At 29.0% G+C, this 17,826-nt stretch overlaps 4 protein-coding genes across 4 annotated transcripts; 3 read left to right on the top strand and 1 right to left on the bottom strand.

The window, feature by feature from the left end:
- Positions 1 to 2,403: 2,403 nt before the first annotated feature.
- Positions 2,404 to 4,047, top strand: LOC120269834 ((+)-neomenthol dehydrogenase-like). Its single transcript, XM_039276889.1, has 5 exons — positions 2,404 to 2,523; positions 2,619 to 2,862; positions 3,121 to 3,201; positions 3,306 to 3,491; positions 3,575 to 4,047. Exons 1-5 carry the CDS (start codon positions 2,492 to 2,494, stop codon positions 4,016 to 4,018), a joined length of 987 nt encoding a protein of 328 aa, XP_039132823.1. The 5' UTR covers positions 2,404 to 2,491; the 3' UTR covers positions 4,019 to 4,047.
- A 4,389-nt stretch (positions 4,048 to 8,436) lies between these two features.
- On the top strand, positions 8,437 to 9,934 carry LOC120269850 (salutaridine reductase-like). Its single transcript, XM_039276890.1, has 5 exons — positions 8,437 to 8,562; positions 8,656 to 8,899; positions 8,994 to 9,068; positions 9,147 to 9,332; positions 9,414 to 9,934. Exons 1-5 carry the CDS (start codon positions 8,531 to 8,533, stop codon positions 9,663 to 9,665), a joined length of 789 nt encoding a protein of 262 aa, XP_039132824.1. The 5' UTR covers positions 8,437 to 8,530; the 3' UTR covers positions 9,666 to 9,934.
- Positions 9,935 to 12,168: 2,234 nt separating this feature from the next.
- On the top strand, positions 12,169 to 13,545 carry LOC120270727 (salutaridine reductase-like). The gene is made up of 5 exons (XM_039277803.1): positions 12,169 to 12,226; positions 12,328 to 12,571; positions 12,651 to 12,714; positions 12,803 to 12,984; positions 13,064 to 13,545. The coding sequence occupies exons 1-5, from the start codon at positions 12,189 to 12,191 to the stop codon at positions 13,445 to 13,447; spliced, it is 912 nt and encodes a 303-aa protein (XP_039133737.1). The 5' UTR covers positions 12,169 to 12,188; the 3' UTR covers positions 13,448 to 13,545.
- LOC120270716 (MLO-like protein 6) lies at positions 13,479 to 16,821 on the bottom strand. Its single transcript, XM_039277794.1, has 15 exons — positions 16,597 to 16,821; positions 16,441 to 16,498; positions 15,965 to 16,206; positions 15,763 to 15,879; positions 15,612 to 15,672; positions 15,450 to 15,538; positions 15,268 to 15,342; positions 15,095 to 15,189; positions 14,959 to 15,008; positions 14,840 to 14,880; positions 14,570 to 14,743; positions 14,452 to 14,487; positions 14,299 to 14,366; positions 14,172 to 14,232; positions 13,479 to 14,082 (listed from the first exon to the last, which is right to left on the bottom strand). Exons 1-15 carry the CDS (start codon positions 16,723 to 16,725, stop codon positions 13,621 to 13,623), a joined length of 1,758 nt encoding a protein of 585 aa, XP_039133728.1. The 5' UTR covers positions 16,726 to 16,821; the 3' UTR covers positions 13,479 to 13,620.
- Positions 16,822 to 17,826: the final 1,005 nt, after the last annotated feature.

Genomic DNA, 17,826 nt, shown 5'->3' with positions numbered 1-17,826 from the left:
CTTTATGTTTCAGACTCTTTCAGTGTAGTACCTTTAGCTCAATTCATCATAACAAAGTTTACAAATTTGTTTACAAATATTCATTTTAGGAGAATGGGGGCATAACTTAAAGATTCTCACGTGCTTGCTTTGTAGTTGGAAGAGATTTGAGTTCGAGTCTCTCAACTCGAAAATATATAGTGAGTTCCCTGTAAAAAGAACACTGTGCTCCTCTCTGAGAGTTGTATGGTAGAAGAATATATTTTTAAGAGGTTTTCAAACCACCAAAACTAATGTAGCTCAGTACTTGTTTATCTATTAACAATTCTTTAAATGACTTGTCTCCTATCATAGAAAAAAAATTATTTTAGTTTTTAAATTTATAAATTTGTTTGTTTTGACCCACTAAGCACACGAATGTACTTATTTTACTTCAAGCAATATTGAGACCGTTATAGCTTAATATATGATATGCAAATTCATCAAAAAGATCAAAACAAATAAATTCATATAATTTTATAACTAAAATAGTAATTTACTATTGTTGCAATTGTCGTGATAGAGGTTGAGGGTTCGACTCTCTCCAATGTGTGATTGAGACATAAAAAATATGTGATATGTGATGGCTTGTCTATACATTTAATTTTTTTAATTTACAAACAATGACGTAAAATTTGAAGACCACAAGTAACTTAGACTTATTTATTTATTTATTATAAGGTGTAAAACAAATCATGACATGCATTTGAAGCAATAATAAGAAATTTTAATTCCCATATTTTCAAGTTATTAGAATAGTTATGGACTCAAATTGCGTTAGTATATAATATTACAAAGGTAAAAATACATTTTTGCCCCTTTCAGCTATAAATTAAAGTCATTTTGTTTCTTAAACATATAAACTATATATTTACTTTTTTCCATCTTTATTTTTCTATGTTGCCACATCAACAACTTGAAAAGAATGATGTAAATTCCATAATTCTTAACAAGGATTCGAAAATAAAATGGACACATCCGTGTGGTTGAAAAATCAAATTACATTATTATTTTTTGTAAAATCACACTATATATCCTAGTATAATGTCATGTTTGTGGTTAAATCCAACCAAGCTAATAATAATAATAATAATAATAATAATAATAATAATAATAATAATAATTTCCATGTCATCAAGCATGAACATGGCATTATGCTTGATGAACTAGTGGCCTATAAGTGTCACACGGACGCGCCATGGACATGACAAAACATGTGCATAATACAAGTATGCAAAAAAAAAAAAGAAAAAAATTGGCTCTCAAGGTGCAACAAATTATTCACATATATAAATAACTATTTAAATATCTAGTATCTATATATCATTGTTTAGTTATTTAAATATAATTATAAGTAATAAATGTCTTATTTATTCAAGGGGCTGCGAGCTTCACCATAACTATTCATTATCATTGCTTTCAGTGGGTCTTGAACTCAAAATTAATATAGCTGAATTATGAATTTTTTAACAATAGTTTACATTTACATTTTTTTTTATAACTCCATATTTTTATTTGTATTTTCAAAAATTATCATGTTATTGTATCATGTATCATATTATTTGCATAGCTCTCGTAGACTTCAATGTATCCATTTTATTGTCATGTTATAAAATTTTATATAACTTAAGTTATTGTCATTCATTCATTTATCTTGCATCCTTCAAGTTATTAAACTCATTACTAATAAAAATATTTGTTTATATATCTATCTGAGTAGAAGTTAAACTTAATTAAAAAGTTTATAATAAAAAATCAAACTACTCTCTTACTATTTTTTTTTAAAATAAATTTTTTTAATAAATAGAGAAAAATCAATGTATTTAAATCCTCAAGCTTTTGAAGTGGGAGAAAAGTGGGTATTTTATTTTTCACCCAGCTTCCTCAACTTAAAAGTTAAGGGTTTGATCTCATGGTTTGTTCACATTAGTTAGCTAAAAAACAAAAATAAAATTAAAAATAATATCAGTTACAAATAAATGTCTTTAACTGGGATTTTTTAAATAAAGGATTTAATTACTTTTTAATTAATGAGAGTAATATATTTGTATTAATATTAGTTTTTTTCCCAAAAATGAATGATTAAATAATTTATTTAACTAGTAAAAATATTGGGAAAAATATAAATTTTAATTTTGATTAAATAAATAGATATCCCCTCCCTTGATCTCTCCATTGCTTGTGTGGTGGAGATAAAAAGGTTATCCCTAGAAGGGCATTTTGGGTAAAACACTTGAAGAGAGATATATATATATATATATATATATATGGCCAAACGTCCGTAGATCAGCACAATAATTTTAATAGGATTGGACGACTGAGATTGCCATCCTAGTATCGACGGATTGCTCGATTAAAAATCGCGATCCACTTTTTATCGCGCTAAATAAACCACATTTATTTCAAGAAAGAACTTCAGCAAACAAAAAACAAGTATCATTTACAAGGAAGTAGTGAACATTGAACACAAACAATGGAAAGCAAGTGCAAGTCAACTGAAAAGAGGTAGTGCAATCTGATCAGTGAACAAAGTTTTCCCTTCAATCACATATACAAGCATTTTCATGCATCATATATTTTTTTATTTTTGTTTTTTCCAGGATTGCTGTTGTGACAGGAGCCAACAAAGGGATTGGTCTAGAGATTGTTAGACAGCTTGCAAACAATGGAATCATGGTCATATTAACAGCAAGAGATGAGAAAAGAGGAACTGAAGCTGTTGAGAAGCTTATCAATTCTGGTGTTTCTGATGTTTTGTTTCATCAGCTTGATGTTTCAGACTCTTCCAGTGTTGTTTCTTTAGCTCATTTCATCAAAACAAAGTTTGGCAAACTTGATATCTTGGTACCATTAATTTTTTCACCTTGTAATTTATTTGATAATAATTTGCCACTATGCAAAATAAATGGTTTTTTTGCATGATTTGCATGTTGAAAACTTAGTTTAATTTCCTCTTTATATATCTTTAATTTAGAAGCTCTTTCTTTTTCAACTAGTATTATGTAAGTTTGGAAAGCAAACTATTTTGTCTGCTTGAAAGCATAGAATGCTTGATTATTTAGCAACTTATAACTAATTTTTTTTCTTAAATTTCCACTGAAGATAAACAATGCAGCAATTATTGGAGTTACTATACATTCAGATTCTTACACAGCAGAAGAAGAAGAACAAGAAAAATCTGAGGTGCTTGTGTAATGTATATATATATGTATATATATATATATATTCTAAATTAGTGTTAGAAATTAATAATATTCTAATTAAAAAAAATTTATAAAATGGTGCAGGAAAAAGAGATGATCAAGTTGCTCAAGAAAATTTCTGTGTCAACAGAGACGTATCAGAATGCCGAAGAATGTCTGAATATAAACTACTATGGCACCAAAAGGATGACCGAAGAACTTATTTTTCTTCTCCGATTATCGACTCAACCGAAAATTGTAAATGTATCTTCAATCCTTGGAAAGTTAGAGGTAAATTATATATCAATTTTAAGTACTAAGACTCATCAAATACATCTGAATACTGAATATATTTAACTGTTTGATTACTGCAGCATTTTTCGAATAATGAAAAGATTGTCGAAAAATTGAGTGATACAAATGGATTGACTGAAGAGGAATTGGATGAACTTCTGAAAAGTTATCTGAATGATTTCAAAGAAGGAAAATTGGAATCAAATGGGTGGCCAATTAGTTTATCTGCTTATAAAGTGTCGAAAATGTTTGTTAATGTATACACAAGGATAATTGCGAAGAAATTTCCGACATTTTATGTTAATAGTGTTCATCCTGGATTTGTTAGAACAGATATGAGTTGGGGTCTTGGGACTTTGAGTTCTGAAGAAGGTGCTAAAGGTCCTGTAATGCTAGCATTGCTTCCTGAAGATGGTCCTTCAGGATGTTTCTTTGATGGAACAAAAATTATCATCTATTTAGGTACTTTGTGCACTAGGCAATGTAGTTTGTCACCAGACATTGGGGCTTGGTTATGCATTTAATTATTTTCAAATCGATCATTATGTTTTACTAGTTGAATCTTGATTATAAGTTTGATAATACATGTCTCTTTAGTTTTTTTAAAATCTGAATGTTGTTGTTGTGTTTGTTACTTGCTCCGTTGAGTTTTGTACTCACCCCTGCCTTTTTTAGCGGCCTAGTCGCTCATCTTAATAAAAAGAAATAAATAAATAAATAAAATAATAATAATAATATGAATGTTGTTTTTCCAAGTGTTGCTCATGAGGCAATGTAACTCAATGCCCAACATTTGGGCTTTAGTTTAGAGATTAATAATACATTTATTATTAAATATATTTATAAGGTACTTTTTATTTATTTATTTATTTTAAAAAATGTGAACAAATACGTACTCTCAAATATTGTATTTAAAGATAGTCGAACCCTATTATATGGGTGGTATAATATGTTAATATTTACAAGAGTTTTTTAAGCATATTTATTTATGGGGGAATATTAAGTGAATTTTGGTATCAAGGGTCCATTCAAAACAATGTGTGATGAAGGAAATAAATCTTCAAGAACAACAATATATCTTGTAATAAAATTTAAATAAAATATCCTTCCAAAACCCTAAAATATATGGGATTCTGGTAGAAATTCACATCCCTTGTTATCAAGATGGTACACTGTCCACAGGCCCATACAAAGTCATGATTCAAAATATTTCATTTTACAAAAACTTACAAGATATATGTTTAACCTGTTAAAGACTCAGACCTCTAATTATACATCTAAATTTATAATTTTGAACTTTTTGAGGGTGTATGTGATATATGTGGACCTGAACTTTCACTCTCATCATTTGGCCCAAAGGTTTACGGATCGGTCCAAACTTGGCCCTAAGCCCCGATCCCAAACCGATCCAAAGTTAATATTTGATGGCCAGTCCAAGTTCAATCCAAATAAACTTTGGATTGGATATTAACATCATTTTTAAATGAATTCAACCCTGGGCTTTACACTATTTTAACCAAATCTAAGTCTGAATTGAACTAACCTTGAACTTTGTTTGCCACATTCATATTTCAGATCATTTAGTTACAACAATATAACTACAACAATATAACTATAGTAACATAGCTACAAGTTGTTTAAGAGCTTTAACAAAGTAAGCTTAGGGTGTTCAAACTAAAATCATTTATCATATGAGCTTAAAATTTTAATTTGAGAATCGCTAGTTTAACTCACTAAACGAATCGAGCTCATCTCTTAATGAGCCAAGTCTCTAAGCTTTTAATCAATGCATTGGTTTGTTTACAATCTTATACATAAAATTGTAAGGGGTAGGCTGGTAGCTAAATTGATTAGATAACTTGACTCAACAACACATAAAATTTCTATGAACATTAGGTTATTATTTATTTAATTTGTAAAATAAAAGAATATTCAATTTTTTTGTTAATTTATGTGTGGATTAGTTGTGCATGTCATGTTAAACTAATGAATAAAGCAAATTGATTTATATAGTTCAGGGCTAAACTAAATAAAATTATATGTTTTAACATCATAAGGTTATTTTGTTAAAATATTATTTTTTTTATATTTTATTTACTTAAATATGTAGTTTTGGAGGTTATTTACTAATATGTGCATACTAAATAACAACATAACAATAGTAGTAGTGTTTTCAGCCTTTCATCGGCAGTGAGCTTAGCATATGCATGAGCAAAGCTTAAACTTTTTGGTGCCAGAATTGACCGGCAACTTTCCTCATCTTTGACAAACCACGTCCTGGCCCAACATCACAAGGGTGCTTCCTTGTTCCGGTGAGGTTTTATGATGCCAAATCAGAAGAGGATGATGAGGATAAGTATGAGGACATGAAGGTCTAGGAAATTGGCCAATGTGCATATGGACATATCAGTAAATAACCTCCAAAATACATATTTAAATATATAAAATATAAAAATGCAATATTTTAAAAAGAATAGCCACATCTTAAACCATAATAGATGTTTTTTTAAGGAGTGAAAACAACAATTACACCAACTTTACATGTCACTCTTAACATGAATCCAAAATTAATTGGAGGAATATATATATATATATATATATATATTAAGTAGAACTTTTTAGTTGGCACCTTGTGTTTTTTCTCTTTGGCTCAAAAGCTAAGAAAAAATTCTAAAAGCGTCCTATTTTTATTTTTGAAAAATAGGATTGTTTCTTTATGTTAAAGTATATTATGAAAATTTTTTTCTAACAAACAAGTGAGAAATGCTCCTATTTAAAAGAAATTAGGGGTGTACTAAAATGAGATTAATGTTTCAACACATTTGTGTCTTTACTTTACATAAATTTTGAAGTTAATTTTTTAGTCTTTATTAAAATAAACATTTCATATGAGCGACTTTATAATAACATGCCAAGAGACTAATATCAAATAAGATTAATATTTTAAAACATCTGTCTTTATTTTACATAAGTTTTGAAGTTAGATTCCTGGTCTTGATTGAAATAAATACCTTATATGAGTGATTTCATGCTAACATACCAAAAGGCTAATATTAATATGCTAAAAAAATTTTAGCACATAGAGTAGTGCTCTCACTCTCATGTGCCAATAAGATATTAATTAATAGTTAATTTTGATTTTATGTGGCACATACCCATTATCAAATCAGCAACACGTGATTGGCGAATGAGAAAAGTAAAAAATGGATCACATCTGTGTTGTTGAAAAATCAAACTATATATACATTCACTTTGTGTTGATTCTCCAACGTTGTTGGTGGGAACAGCCTTTATTTCTTTCCGTCTAAATATATGCATGAGAGAGACATAAAGAAAGAGAAAGAAGCATGGATAATGGAGAAAAGTTTAGAAAAAAAGCAAGCTACTGTGATCCATGATTTTGACTAAAAATGTCGAATTCAGATAAGCTGTGACACCCGTTGTAGATTTGTAGTATTTTTTTGTTTTTATTTTTATTTCCTTTTACGAAGATGTCTTATAAAAAAAAATTATCTGAGATTATATAAACATAGTGATACACTAATTATAATAATTTATTAATTATTTAAAAATTTATTAATCTGATTAAACATTATATGGCAATGACGTTGTAATATTTCTTCTTTTATTATATATATATATATATATGAGGGTGCGTAGCGGTTAAATTTGCATCTAATGACTACTATCAATTTATTCATAATTTATTCATAGTACTAAATAGTATTAAATAGTATTAAACAATAATCATATACCGTAAAAACTGCAACTCTATATACTATTCTTTTTATAAGTAATAGCCATTATCATCAAATGTTTCAGAAAACAGTAACTATAAAGACGTATGCATGAGTTGATGTTTACATATATATATATATATATATATATATATAATATAAATGAGAAATCACACACACCCATTACATCTCAACAATGTATTGAGAATGTATTGAAATGATTGATCTTTCATATGAGAGTAAAATGTCTTATCACTCAATTATTGCAGTGGTGACCTCTCACTGCAATATTGCCCAACAACATGATACCAAATGCCTATAACAGTTTTTTTGGATTAAAATTAATACTTATCAAAATAAATATTTAAAAATTTTAGAATTATTTTTCAATAGTCATTGTTATTTATTAATATCAGTATATTTTAAAAAATAAACTATTTACTATATTTATTAATAATTTATTTAACTAATTAAATATTAAAAAAATTAATTTTGATAAATTAAAAATTTGCGAACAACAACAAGATAGTCTAGTGTTTAGTCATCTTAAATGGTGAGTGAGTGGTGTGAAGTCGAATCTCTTTACCATGATATTGTATGGTATTGTGTGAATCTCTTTGCTGTGGTAAATTATAAAATAAATAAATAACTATGAGATTTTCTCTCATAGTAATGAGATTATTAATAAATTATTACTAACTATGAGTGAATGGTGTGAAGTCGAATCTCTTTACCATGATATTGTATGATATTGTGTGAATCTCTTTGCTGTGGTAAATTGCTTTTGTTAAAAAAATAAATAAATGACTATGAGATTTTCTCTCATAGTAATGAGATTATTAATAAATTATTAATAACTATGAGATTTTCTCTCATATTTATTTTTTTAATAAATTATTAAATATATTTATTAATAATTTATTTAACTAATTAAATATTAAAAAAAATTAATTTTGATAAATTAAAGATTTGCGAACAACAAAATAATCTAGTGTTCATTCATCCAAATGGTGAGTGAGTGAGTGGTATAAAGTCGAATATCTTTGTCATGGTATTGTGTAGTACTACTGTATGAATCTCATTGTTGTGGTACTATACAGTATTGTGCAAATACTGTAGTTGCTTTTGTTAAAAATTAAATAAATAAACATGATATTTTCTCTTCCTAGAAAGATCTCCATTGCTTGTGGTGTGGAGATAAAAGGGCAGGTGGGCAGAAAGCTGAAGGAAATGTTTTAGAAACCCATTCAGAAAACAAAAATCAATATATATCATTACAAGGAAGCAGTGAACAAAACAATGGAAAACAACAGCAAACCAACTGAAAAGAGGTAGTGCATTCTAATGAGTTAAAGTTTTAATTCCCTTCAATCACATAAACATGTTCATGGATCTATAAATTAATTTTCAATTTCTGTTTCCAGGATTGCAGTTGTGACAGGAGCCAACAAAGGGATTGGTCTAGAGATTGTTAGACAGCTTGCAAACAATGGAATCATGGTCTTATTAACAGCAAGAGATGAGAAAAGAGGAACTGAAGCTGTTGAGAAGCTCATCAATTCTGGAGTTTCTGATGTTATGTTTCATCAGCTTGATGTTTCAGACTCTTCTAGTGTTGTTTCTTTAGCTCAATTCATCAAAACAAAGTTTGGCAAGCTTGATATCTTGGTAATCAAATAACAAGACTTTTTTTTGCATGAGAAATTTAGAGTAAAACTACATCTCATATATATATATATATATATGTTCATTCTGTTTGTAGATAAACAATGCAGGGGTTGGTGGTAATATTTTGGCACCACCTGATCAATATGCAGAATCAAAAGACAGATCAGAGGTGAGTTGAATCTCATCAGTACTTTATATTTTGATATGATTATTATTAATTACTAATGCACTAATTAATCACTTGAAGGAATTTCAAGTTGCAAGGTTGTTCAAAATGATCTCTGCATCAACTGAGACATTTGATGGTGCAAAAGAATGCTTGGAAATAAACTATTATGGCACCAAGAGAGTTACTGAACAACTCATTCAACTCCTTCAGTTATCTGATTCTCCAAGGATTGTCAATTTATCTTCTATTTTTGGAAAACCAGAGAGATATATATATATATTATCAAACATGCATGTATTTCAAAGAATGAGTACTAATAATTAATTGTGTTATAACAATGCTCAGTTCATGAGAAATGAAAGGATTGCAGAGAAATTAAGTGACAGAAATGGGATAACTGAAGAAGAACTGGATGAACTGATGAAAACTTTTCTTGATGATTTCAAAGAAGGAAAATTGGAATCAAATGGGTGGCCAATTTGGTTTATCTGCATACAAAGTTTCCAAAATAGCTATAAATGCATACACAAAGATACTTGCAAAGAAGTTTCCTACATTTTGCATCAACAGTGTTCATCCTGGTTTTGTGAGAACTGATATTAGTGCAAATATTGGAACAATGAGCCCTGAAGAAGGTGCTAATTGTCCTGTCATGCTGGCATTGCTTCCCAACAATGGTCCTTCAGGTTGTTTCTTCATGGAAAACAAGCCATCCTCTTTTTAGAAAGTTCTAAATAATATTACTACTAAACACTTGAATTAAGAGAGCTAGCCATGTGTATTATATGTATTATTGCATTGTCTCATAAATATGTCCTGGTTTCAATAATAAAATTTTTGTCATGCAACTTGCAGTGATTTTTTCTTTGGCTTATAAATTGTTATTTCAGTAATTTTTTTTTAATGAAAATGACATTCGCTCAGCCAAGTTGTCGGTGCCTAGTGTTTTTTTTTTTTAAAAAAAAATTAAATGTGAATAAATTACAGATTTATTGAAAATAAAAAACAGAAGTACAGGGATAAAACCATCTCTCACCAGAGGTGAGGAGGAGCAAAGAAACACTGTCGGTCGGTGCCTTCTTGAGAAGATAAATAATAATAATAATAATAATAATAATAATTTAAACCAAGAATCTCTTTGATTTATTGACACTAAATTCATTGTGTATAGTGCTTGTGTTTTTTCCCCAAAAATGAGTTTGAATTTCTGTTAATATAGAATAAGGACACAGGTGATATGTACATTTTTGACATAGTTTTTTTTTATATAAAAAGCATGATAAAAAAAATTAAAGAAATAAAAGAGGAATGATGTATTCTTTCAAAAGAAAAAAGCAGATATCTCTGGATTATTTTCCTTATTTTAAACATTTATTCCTTGATTCTTATTTTGTAATTTATTAGTTAATTTTGAAAACATTAATGAAACTAATTAAGCCAATAGTCATTGAGAAAAAAACAATTAAAAATATCAAGGTTAGTTTTATAATTGACTTGTTTTTCTTTTAAAAATAATCTAAGTCATTTGTCACACCAAAAGCTCATCCTTCATGCATGGTTGACTAAGTTAATTAAGTTTTTTTTAATTATAGTGGATAAATCACAACTAAATTAATTAAGTTAAAAATCAAGTGTTTTAGCCACCATTGAATGAAGAAGAGTTTTCTCCAAACTTCTCCAAACTCTCCCTTTCATTCCACCTTTCAACCATATCTTTCATCATCACTGCACAACACAAAAACCATTGGCTTGAATTCCTTCTATTTTTTATATTTAAAATTAAATCTTTTTACCCAAAGAACAGATCAGTACCATTTACTAAATGCAAGTGATCTATTTATTTTTTTAAAAATTAATAAGACCATATCAAAATATTAACTTTCAAATGTGGAAGTGCATTATATTAATTGTATAATTAATTAATTAAGTCTATGTTTGTAAACAAATTTGATGTTTGATCAATTAGGTGCCACCTACTTTGTGGAAAAGAAAAAAAGGAAAAATAAATATATTTGTATAGCAAGTAAGAAGAGAAAGATGGGTAGGTTTTTTTTCTCAAGAAATTAAATGCCACAAGTGTAAGAATTGATTTTTCAGCCTAAGAAAAATAGGGTTTTAGAGTAGGTAACAATTAATATTATGCGTGAGTCTATTTTTCATTCCGAAAAAAGAGGGAAAAAAACTCCCAACTCTCTCTTATAATGTTACAATTAATTACAACAACCAATAATTTAATTTCTATGGTATTTTATTTTAACATTCTTTTTCAAAATATGTTGTAATGCTTAACTGTAATTGTTATTGAGAAAAAAAAATTAAAAATAAATTTAATTAAATCATGATTTTTTTGGTTAAATTCATAGTGAAGGTATGAAGAAATCAACAAGAAGAATCAGTCACAATAGAGAGTTATTCCTAATTTAATTTAATTTAGAAAGTGACTATATGTTTAGATAGTTTTTTTTCTTTTACTTTAATTAGGAAAGCGAGATTTTCATTGAAAATGATCATGTATTGACTTATTGAAATATAATTAAAGTAAAGTCCCATTATAAATAAATAAAAACACTAAAATTATTGCAGCATGTTGAGACTTACAACAGTAGATATAGATATAAGATGTATATAAAAAAAATAAAAATAATATAAGCTAATGAACAAAAGTATGACTAAAAAAAAATAATGTATGCATAATATTAAATTAAAAAAAAATTCTATTTGTATGAAACTATATTAATCATATTTGTGAGCTGTATTTTCTCAGAGACTCTCATTCACTCCTTTAGAAAATAATTGCATAATTTTTTAATGCATGCTTGTAATGTATATCTATTTTTTTTTAAAGAATTAATTGCATAGTTCTGTTGTGATTAACGTTGCTTTGTGGAAGCTTTCACTCAGGATGTTATTTACATCTTTGTTAATAACGTTCAATGCTCTTCTTTACTTATATACACTAATAATCAATTTGTATTTATTTGTTCTGTTCTACATGAAAATACAAGCACTAATAACAAACTAAAAAAGTTAATAAATAAATGAAATAAGTAGCATGATGTTTATATATTTCAAAATATTTAGAGTAATGAGAACACAACACCATTCTCATCAACTTCAGATATGGATTTCCTTATTACCAAACCAGGCACTCAAAAGAGGTACTAAAACTATACATTCATATATATATATATATATATATAATTTTTGGTGATAAATTTTGCATGCTTTTGATCAAATTTTACTGCATTTTTGTATGTAGAGTTGCAGTAGTGACAGGAGGCAACAAAGGCATTGGTTTTGAGATTGTTAGACAGCTTGCAAACAATGGAATCATGGTTTTATTAACAGCAAGAGATGAGAAAAGAGGAACTGAAGCTGTTGAGAAGCTCACAAACTCTGGAGTTTCTGATGTTTTGTTTCATCAGCTTGATGTTTCTGATCCTGCTAGTGTTCTTTCTTTAGCTCAATTCATCAAGATAAATTTTGGAAAACTTGATATCTTGGTATTGAAACTGGAATTGATTGATAAATTGGATCAATTATGAAATCAAATTGATCAGTTTCATGCAAGTTGTTCTTCAGGTGAATAATGCTGCAGTTTCAGGAATAGAGCTTGAACCAGATGCCATGGATTTTACTCAAACAAGTAACTGATCTAATATATTTGATTGCTATTTTGACAGAAAAATTACTGATGTTTTATTATTATGTTCCTTAAAATAATTGGCAGGAAGATGGAATTCTGAACAAAATGAAGTATTTTAATTCAGCAAAGCAGACATATGAAATGGCAAAAGAATGCTTGAACATAAACTATTATGGAACAAAGAGTGTCACAGAGACACTCATTCCTCTTCTTCAGTTATCTCTTTCACCAAACATTGTCAATATCTCTGCTCTTTATGGACAGTTAAATGTAAGTTAATCCATCTCTAATCTCTTAATCAATCCTTATTAATTAATAAATAAATTAATTAATTAACCTTTTGTTTCAGTTCATTCCTAATAAGAACATCCAAAAGGAGTTGAGTGAAGTGGATGATCAAACAGAAGTGAAAATTGATCAAATGCTGCAGAAATTTCTGAATGATATGAAGGAAAACAAGTTGGAAGAGAATGAATGGCCAACTCAAGTAGCTGCATACAAGGTTTCTAAAGTGGCCTTGAACACATACACAAGAATTATTGCAAGAAAATTGAACACATTTTCCATAAATTGTGTGAATCCTGGTTTTGTTAGAACAGACATGAATTGGAATTCTGGGATTTCAACAACTGAAGAAGGTGCTACTTGTCCTGTGATGCTGGCTTTGCTTCCTAATGGAAGTCCCTCTGGTTTCTTTTATGACAACAATATGGAAGTGATTTCCTTTCAGTGAATTAACAATTGGAAGTGATGTTCTTTTTCCATGAATTTTCATATTTTGAATAACTATGCTCTTCCATTTCACATTTTACACAGAAATGCAAAATTTCGAAGGTGTAATTTACACCAGTTATGGGATTAATTCTATAAATCATTGAATCAAATGTTCATTAATTGCACTCTGTATCATCTTCTTTCAAATGAAAATTCACGGCTTTCACTGCTACCGTTGTTGTCGACATGAATCTGAATTTCATCTGTTTTCGAAGGCAATGTTCTTGAATTGCTTGAAATCTCTTCCATTTCTCTCATCATCATTTGCTGCAGATTGGCCTTGAGATGCTGAGCATTAGAGCCAGAGACAGTGTGTTGTGCCGGTGACGGCGATCTTTCAATATCAAAGTGATTGTCATCGGCATAATGCCGCATCGGAGAAGCTTGTGGGCTATCTACTTCACTTCGATAGTATCGTAAGAGATGCATTGGTGATGATCCATGGCTTGGAGTTATCGGTCTACTTATCGACATTGGTGTGTTGCTACCTGATCTTTGGTTTTCTTTCAAGTGTTTTTTAGCTGTTTGATGCCATTTTCTAAGAGCAACTGCTACTCTTTCAGTAAAGATTGTCGCCTTCATTTTCGATCCCATCTATTTCCATTTTTTAAGACATTCATCGGTTAAAAAACATCGGTGTTTGCATACTACTTTGTATAAATATTTCTTGTACTCTTAGTTACCTGTGTTACTAATGCATACAGAGGAAGAGTTACATAACTGCACAAAACCTGAATCAAGATACTGATAAAGAAAAAGTATTAGAATTGAATCAAAAAAAATTGAAAAGAAAGAAACTGCAATGCTCACCCCATTGAAATTCTTATGATCATATCTTCGATGCGTTGGTGAAAACATGAAGGATATCCAAATTCATACTGCACAAAACCATATAAGTTCAGTACATCTATCGATATATAAGTTCAATTGCTGAATTAAAAATGTTTAAGCTCAATGTCTCACCCAACTCCATGCAAAAAAAGCAATCTGAAATGCATTCTGCAATGAAAAACAAGGAAAGATTCAATTCATAAATCTTTCAATTTGTGATTCAAAGAAGTATATATATATATTAATATACCTGAAAGAGAACAAAGTGAATAAGATAGAGTAGAAGATGTGGACGATTAAACCAAAAAAGATGGTCGGCAGGCTGAACAACAGGCATACCCTTAACAACATCACCGCGCTCCATGATTTGCAAGGCCATTTTTGTTATAATCACTTGAAGTTTTGTTCCTACCAGTAAAATAATCTGCAAGTTCATATGCATTGTAGCAATTTAGTATTTTGTTTATATAAAAAAATATCAATCGATAAATTCTTTTATTAAATTCAATGAAAAGCATACCACCAAAGGGATAAATGGCATCCAAAGATATGAGTTCCATCCTGCAGTATTAATCATATGTTATGATAAGCAGAAAAAATTAAAAGCCGAACATAATTAACTCAATTAAACATCCATACCATGAGTATTAAATAGCAAGAATACAACTGCAGAGAACCATATTGTTGGGCTGTAAATAAGTAATCATAAATTCAGAATTGCTGAACAAATGAACATACAAATCATATTTTATCATCTATATATATATATATATACCTTATTCCGACGACAACCTTAAAATCGTTCTCAAGTGATCGCTTTATATATTTCTGAAAATCAAATTTGGTTGAGCTATGTGGAGCCAAATGTGCCTGAAATTCAAACCAACATATTAAAATCAGACTGAAAAACATGTCATCTAGTTCTGCATGAAAATCAATATGACTTACCATGATAAATCCATGCCGAAGTGTCATATAATCAACTTTAAAAACCGATCGAATGAACTGTCTAAAGAAACATACCTATTGAAGAATATAAACAAGTTAATTTCAGCAAATTAAAACTTTAAACACTTGGAATAGACAAAAAAATAAAAAAAGGAGAAAAACAAAGCAAACTGAAGTCTTACAATCCAGATGAGGATGGGATTTTTACTCCAGAAACTCAAGTGCCGACGACCGAATGAAGTCTCTCTTGCAAACCGAAACCTATCAGGATCTATGTGTTTCATTCACCACATTGTATGGAATAAGTACATAGATAAAAAAAATCAACCTATATATAAACTCACTATTTGAAAATTGATACTCTGCTGATTTAGTCTCCTCTTCCCATACTTTCCATCTCCTCATCTATTCACAAAACATCAAATAAATATTCATCATACTATAACATCAATTCAGTAAACAACTAATTAACAAATAAAAACAAATTGTGATTACCTTTAATCTACCAAGAGCCATGGTTGTTATGCAGTAAAGAACATGAGTGATAGCCAAAACAAAGATGAATATATGAAGCTGATGAATTCCATCAGTGGAAATCAGTGGCACTTTGTTCTGCAAAAAACTAGAAAGATTAATCAACAAGCACAATAATATTACTAATCAGATTGATTCAAATATGAACATTATGTTTGCATGCCTTTGCTATGCATTTATCAGAGCCTCCACCACCCGCTAGACTTCGTCGGTAAATTCCCGGGTTATAGTCTGCATCTTGCATCAATCTCCTGCCAATCTTGTGCTCTTGAGTTATGCTTTTTGTGTCATTTTTCATTTTGCATGGATGCCATGAATCTCCTACACTCTTAGGCACACATATCTTGGAGATAACTCCTTGTCCCACAGTTAGTAACAAAGATATGAAACCCAACAGCATCAACTCTGAAACACGAAAGTGTCGAAAGGATTATTATCGAAGACTATGTTTTTTAGGCATTATAAATATGCTAATTGTATACACGTTTGAATACAAGAAAGAACTCATGTTGCCATTGTTCTGATGTCTAAGAATTCTATTGCTTCATTTCCAATCAGAATGTATCTATATAAAAATGCAACATGAGTTCATGAATGAAATTTAACTTCAAAAGATTAATAGAACAGTATTTTACTTACCAGACTTAACTTTTTCCAATGCTTCATAAAGTGCACGCTTGTTATGCTTTGTTAGAAGCTAATACACAAAGGAAAAAAAAAAGAACAAAGTTTAATTAATATGTTTTACAAACTATATATACAAACTATATATATATCTCATTGGTTGATATATACCTTGCCAAGAAGATGAAGAGCATGCTCTATGATAATTGAGATAACGACGAGGACGAAGCAAACAACGGCGACAGCCCATGTCGGAGTTTCCTCGAGTGACCGGGAGCCTACTCCGCCGCCACCTGCCATCTTCTTCTTTGCTTGTTTCTTCTAGATCGAGATGTTCTTCTTCTTAATATCTATGTGCTTCAGAGAGTATAAATAGAGAAGAGCATGGAGAATGTTAATGAGTTCTTCAAAACTGCAACACTTAATTAATGTTTTGATGTTTTTGTAGTGGAATAGTCAAGAATATCAAATTATGAGATTAATTGTCAATGAAGAATGGCTTGATTTTTGTTTTGAGTTTGGATTTCTCAGTCGTATGGTGTGACATAATTAAGCATTTGAGTGTACAGTCATTATTATTATTATTATTAATTATTATTATTATTATTATTATTATTATTAGCAAAGTGGATGAACCAATTAAAAGCAATTTCACAAAAGGAGATACTTATACATGTATGTATGTATATATATATATATATGTTAGTATACATTTTCTCCGTATGTGCTTAGCTTTTTAAAATTTAGGGATGTCTGACTATAATCATTAAATTATAATCTAATGATTGCTATTTATAGGAGTTATGTATTACACTGTTAAAAGGTATTATATATTGTTTGATAATATGCACAAATAAACAGAATCTAATGACTACTATAAAATGTTTTAAAATAAACACTTTGATATCATGTCAAAACCTTGTTTAAAGGAAAATGACCGAGTATTAGGAAGTTTTCCTACTAAGTGGGGGCAACTTCAAGTCATTGGCTTTGTTGACTTAATGGGGTTCACATATTTTCTTAACTTATCTCTTGAATTATTTTTATTAAATATAAGTTGTCATTATATTCTTGATGAAGTTGTGGTTTCCACTTTATTAAAGAAAAATTATATTCTTGATGATCTCACTATTTTTAGAATTTTCTTCTAAAAAAATTAATTATAACATTATTAATTGTCTGAATATTCTTAAAATGTGTGGTTTTTTATACTTATGCAATATATTTTTAGAAGTGAATAAATTATTAATTTATTAAACTGATGCAATATTTGTTATATTAAATAGCTCATAAATAAATATCTTTATAGAAAAATAACTATTGGCTTAGGCTCTAAGGAATTATATATCTATTTCAAGTATATGCTATTATATTCAAACAAAAATTTTAAAGTGAAATGAA

Source organism: Dioscorea cayenensis, chromosome 2, assembly GCF_009730915.1.
Source record: "Dioscorea cayenensis subsp. rotundata cultivar TDr96_F1 chromosome 2, TDr96_F1_v2_PseudoChromosome.rev07_lg8_w22 25.fasta, whole genome shotgun sequence".
NCBI classification, from domain to species: Eukaryota; Viridiplantae; Streptophyta; class Magnoliopsida; order Dioscoreales; family Dioscoreaceae; genus Dioscorea; species Dioscorea cayenensis.
This window is presented reverse-complemented; position numbering and strand designations above follow the sequence as displayed.

Bases quoted from the DNA above. Each gene is read 5' to 3' on its own strand.
- LOC120269834 (XM_039276889.1), top strand. From the start codon at position 2,492: ATGGAAAGCAAGTGCAAGTCAACTGAAAAGAG. The intron at 3,202-3,305 runs GTGCTTGTGTAA...AAAATGGTGCAG, and splicing joins AAGAACAAGAAAAATCTGAG to GAAAAAGAGATGATCAAGTT. The intron at 3,492-3,574 runs GTAAATTATATA...TGATTACTGCAG, and splicing joins CAATCCTTGGAAAGTTAGAG to CATTTTTCGAATAATGAAAA.
- LOC120269850 (XM_039276890.1), top strand. From the start codon at position 8,531: ATGGAAAACAACAGCAAACCAACTGAAAAGAG. The intron at 9,069-9,146 runs GTGAGTTGAATC...AATCACTTGAAG, and splicing joins AATCAAAAGACAGATCAGAG to GAATTTCAAGTTGCAAGGTT. The intron at 9,333-9,413 runs AGATATATATAT...AACAATGCTCAG, and splicing joins CTATTTTTGGAAAACCAGAG to TTCATGAGAAATGAAAGGAT.
- LOC120270727 (XM_039277803.1), top strand. From the start codon at position 12,189: ATGGATTTCCTTATTACCAAACCAGGCACTCAAAAGAG. The intron at 12,227-12,327 runs GTACTAAAACTA...TTTTGTATGTAG, and splicing joins AAACCAGGCACTCAAAAGAG to AGTTGCAGTAGTGACAGGAG. The intron at 12,715-12,802 runs GTAACTGATCTA...ATTGGCAGGAAG, and splicing joins CATGGATTTTACTCAAACAA to ATGGAATTCTGAACAAAATG.
- LOC120270716 (XM_039277794.1), bottom strand. From the start codon at position 16,725: ATGGCAGGTGGCGGCGGAGTAGGCTCCCGGTCACTCGAGGAAACTCCG. The intron at 15,009-15,094 runs GTATATATATAT...ACTTATTTACAG, and splicing joins AAGGTTGTCGTCGGAATAAG to CCCAACAATATGGTTCTCTG. The intron at 14,233-14,298 runs GTGAGCATTGCA...TTTCTTTATCAG, and splicing joins ATCATAAGAATTTCAATGGG to TATCTTGATTCAGGTTTTGT.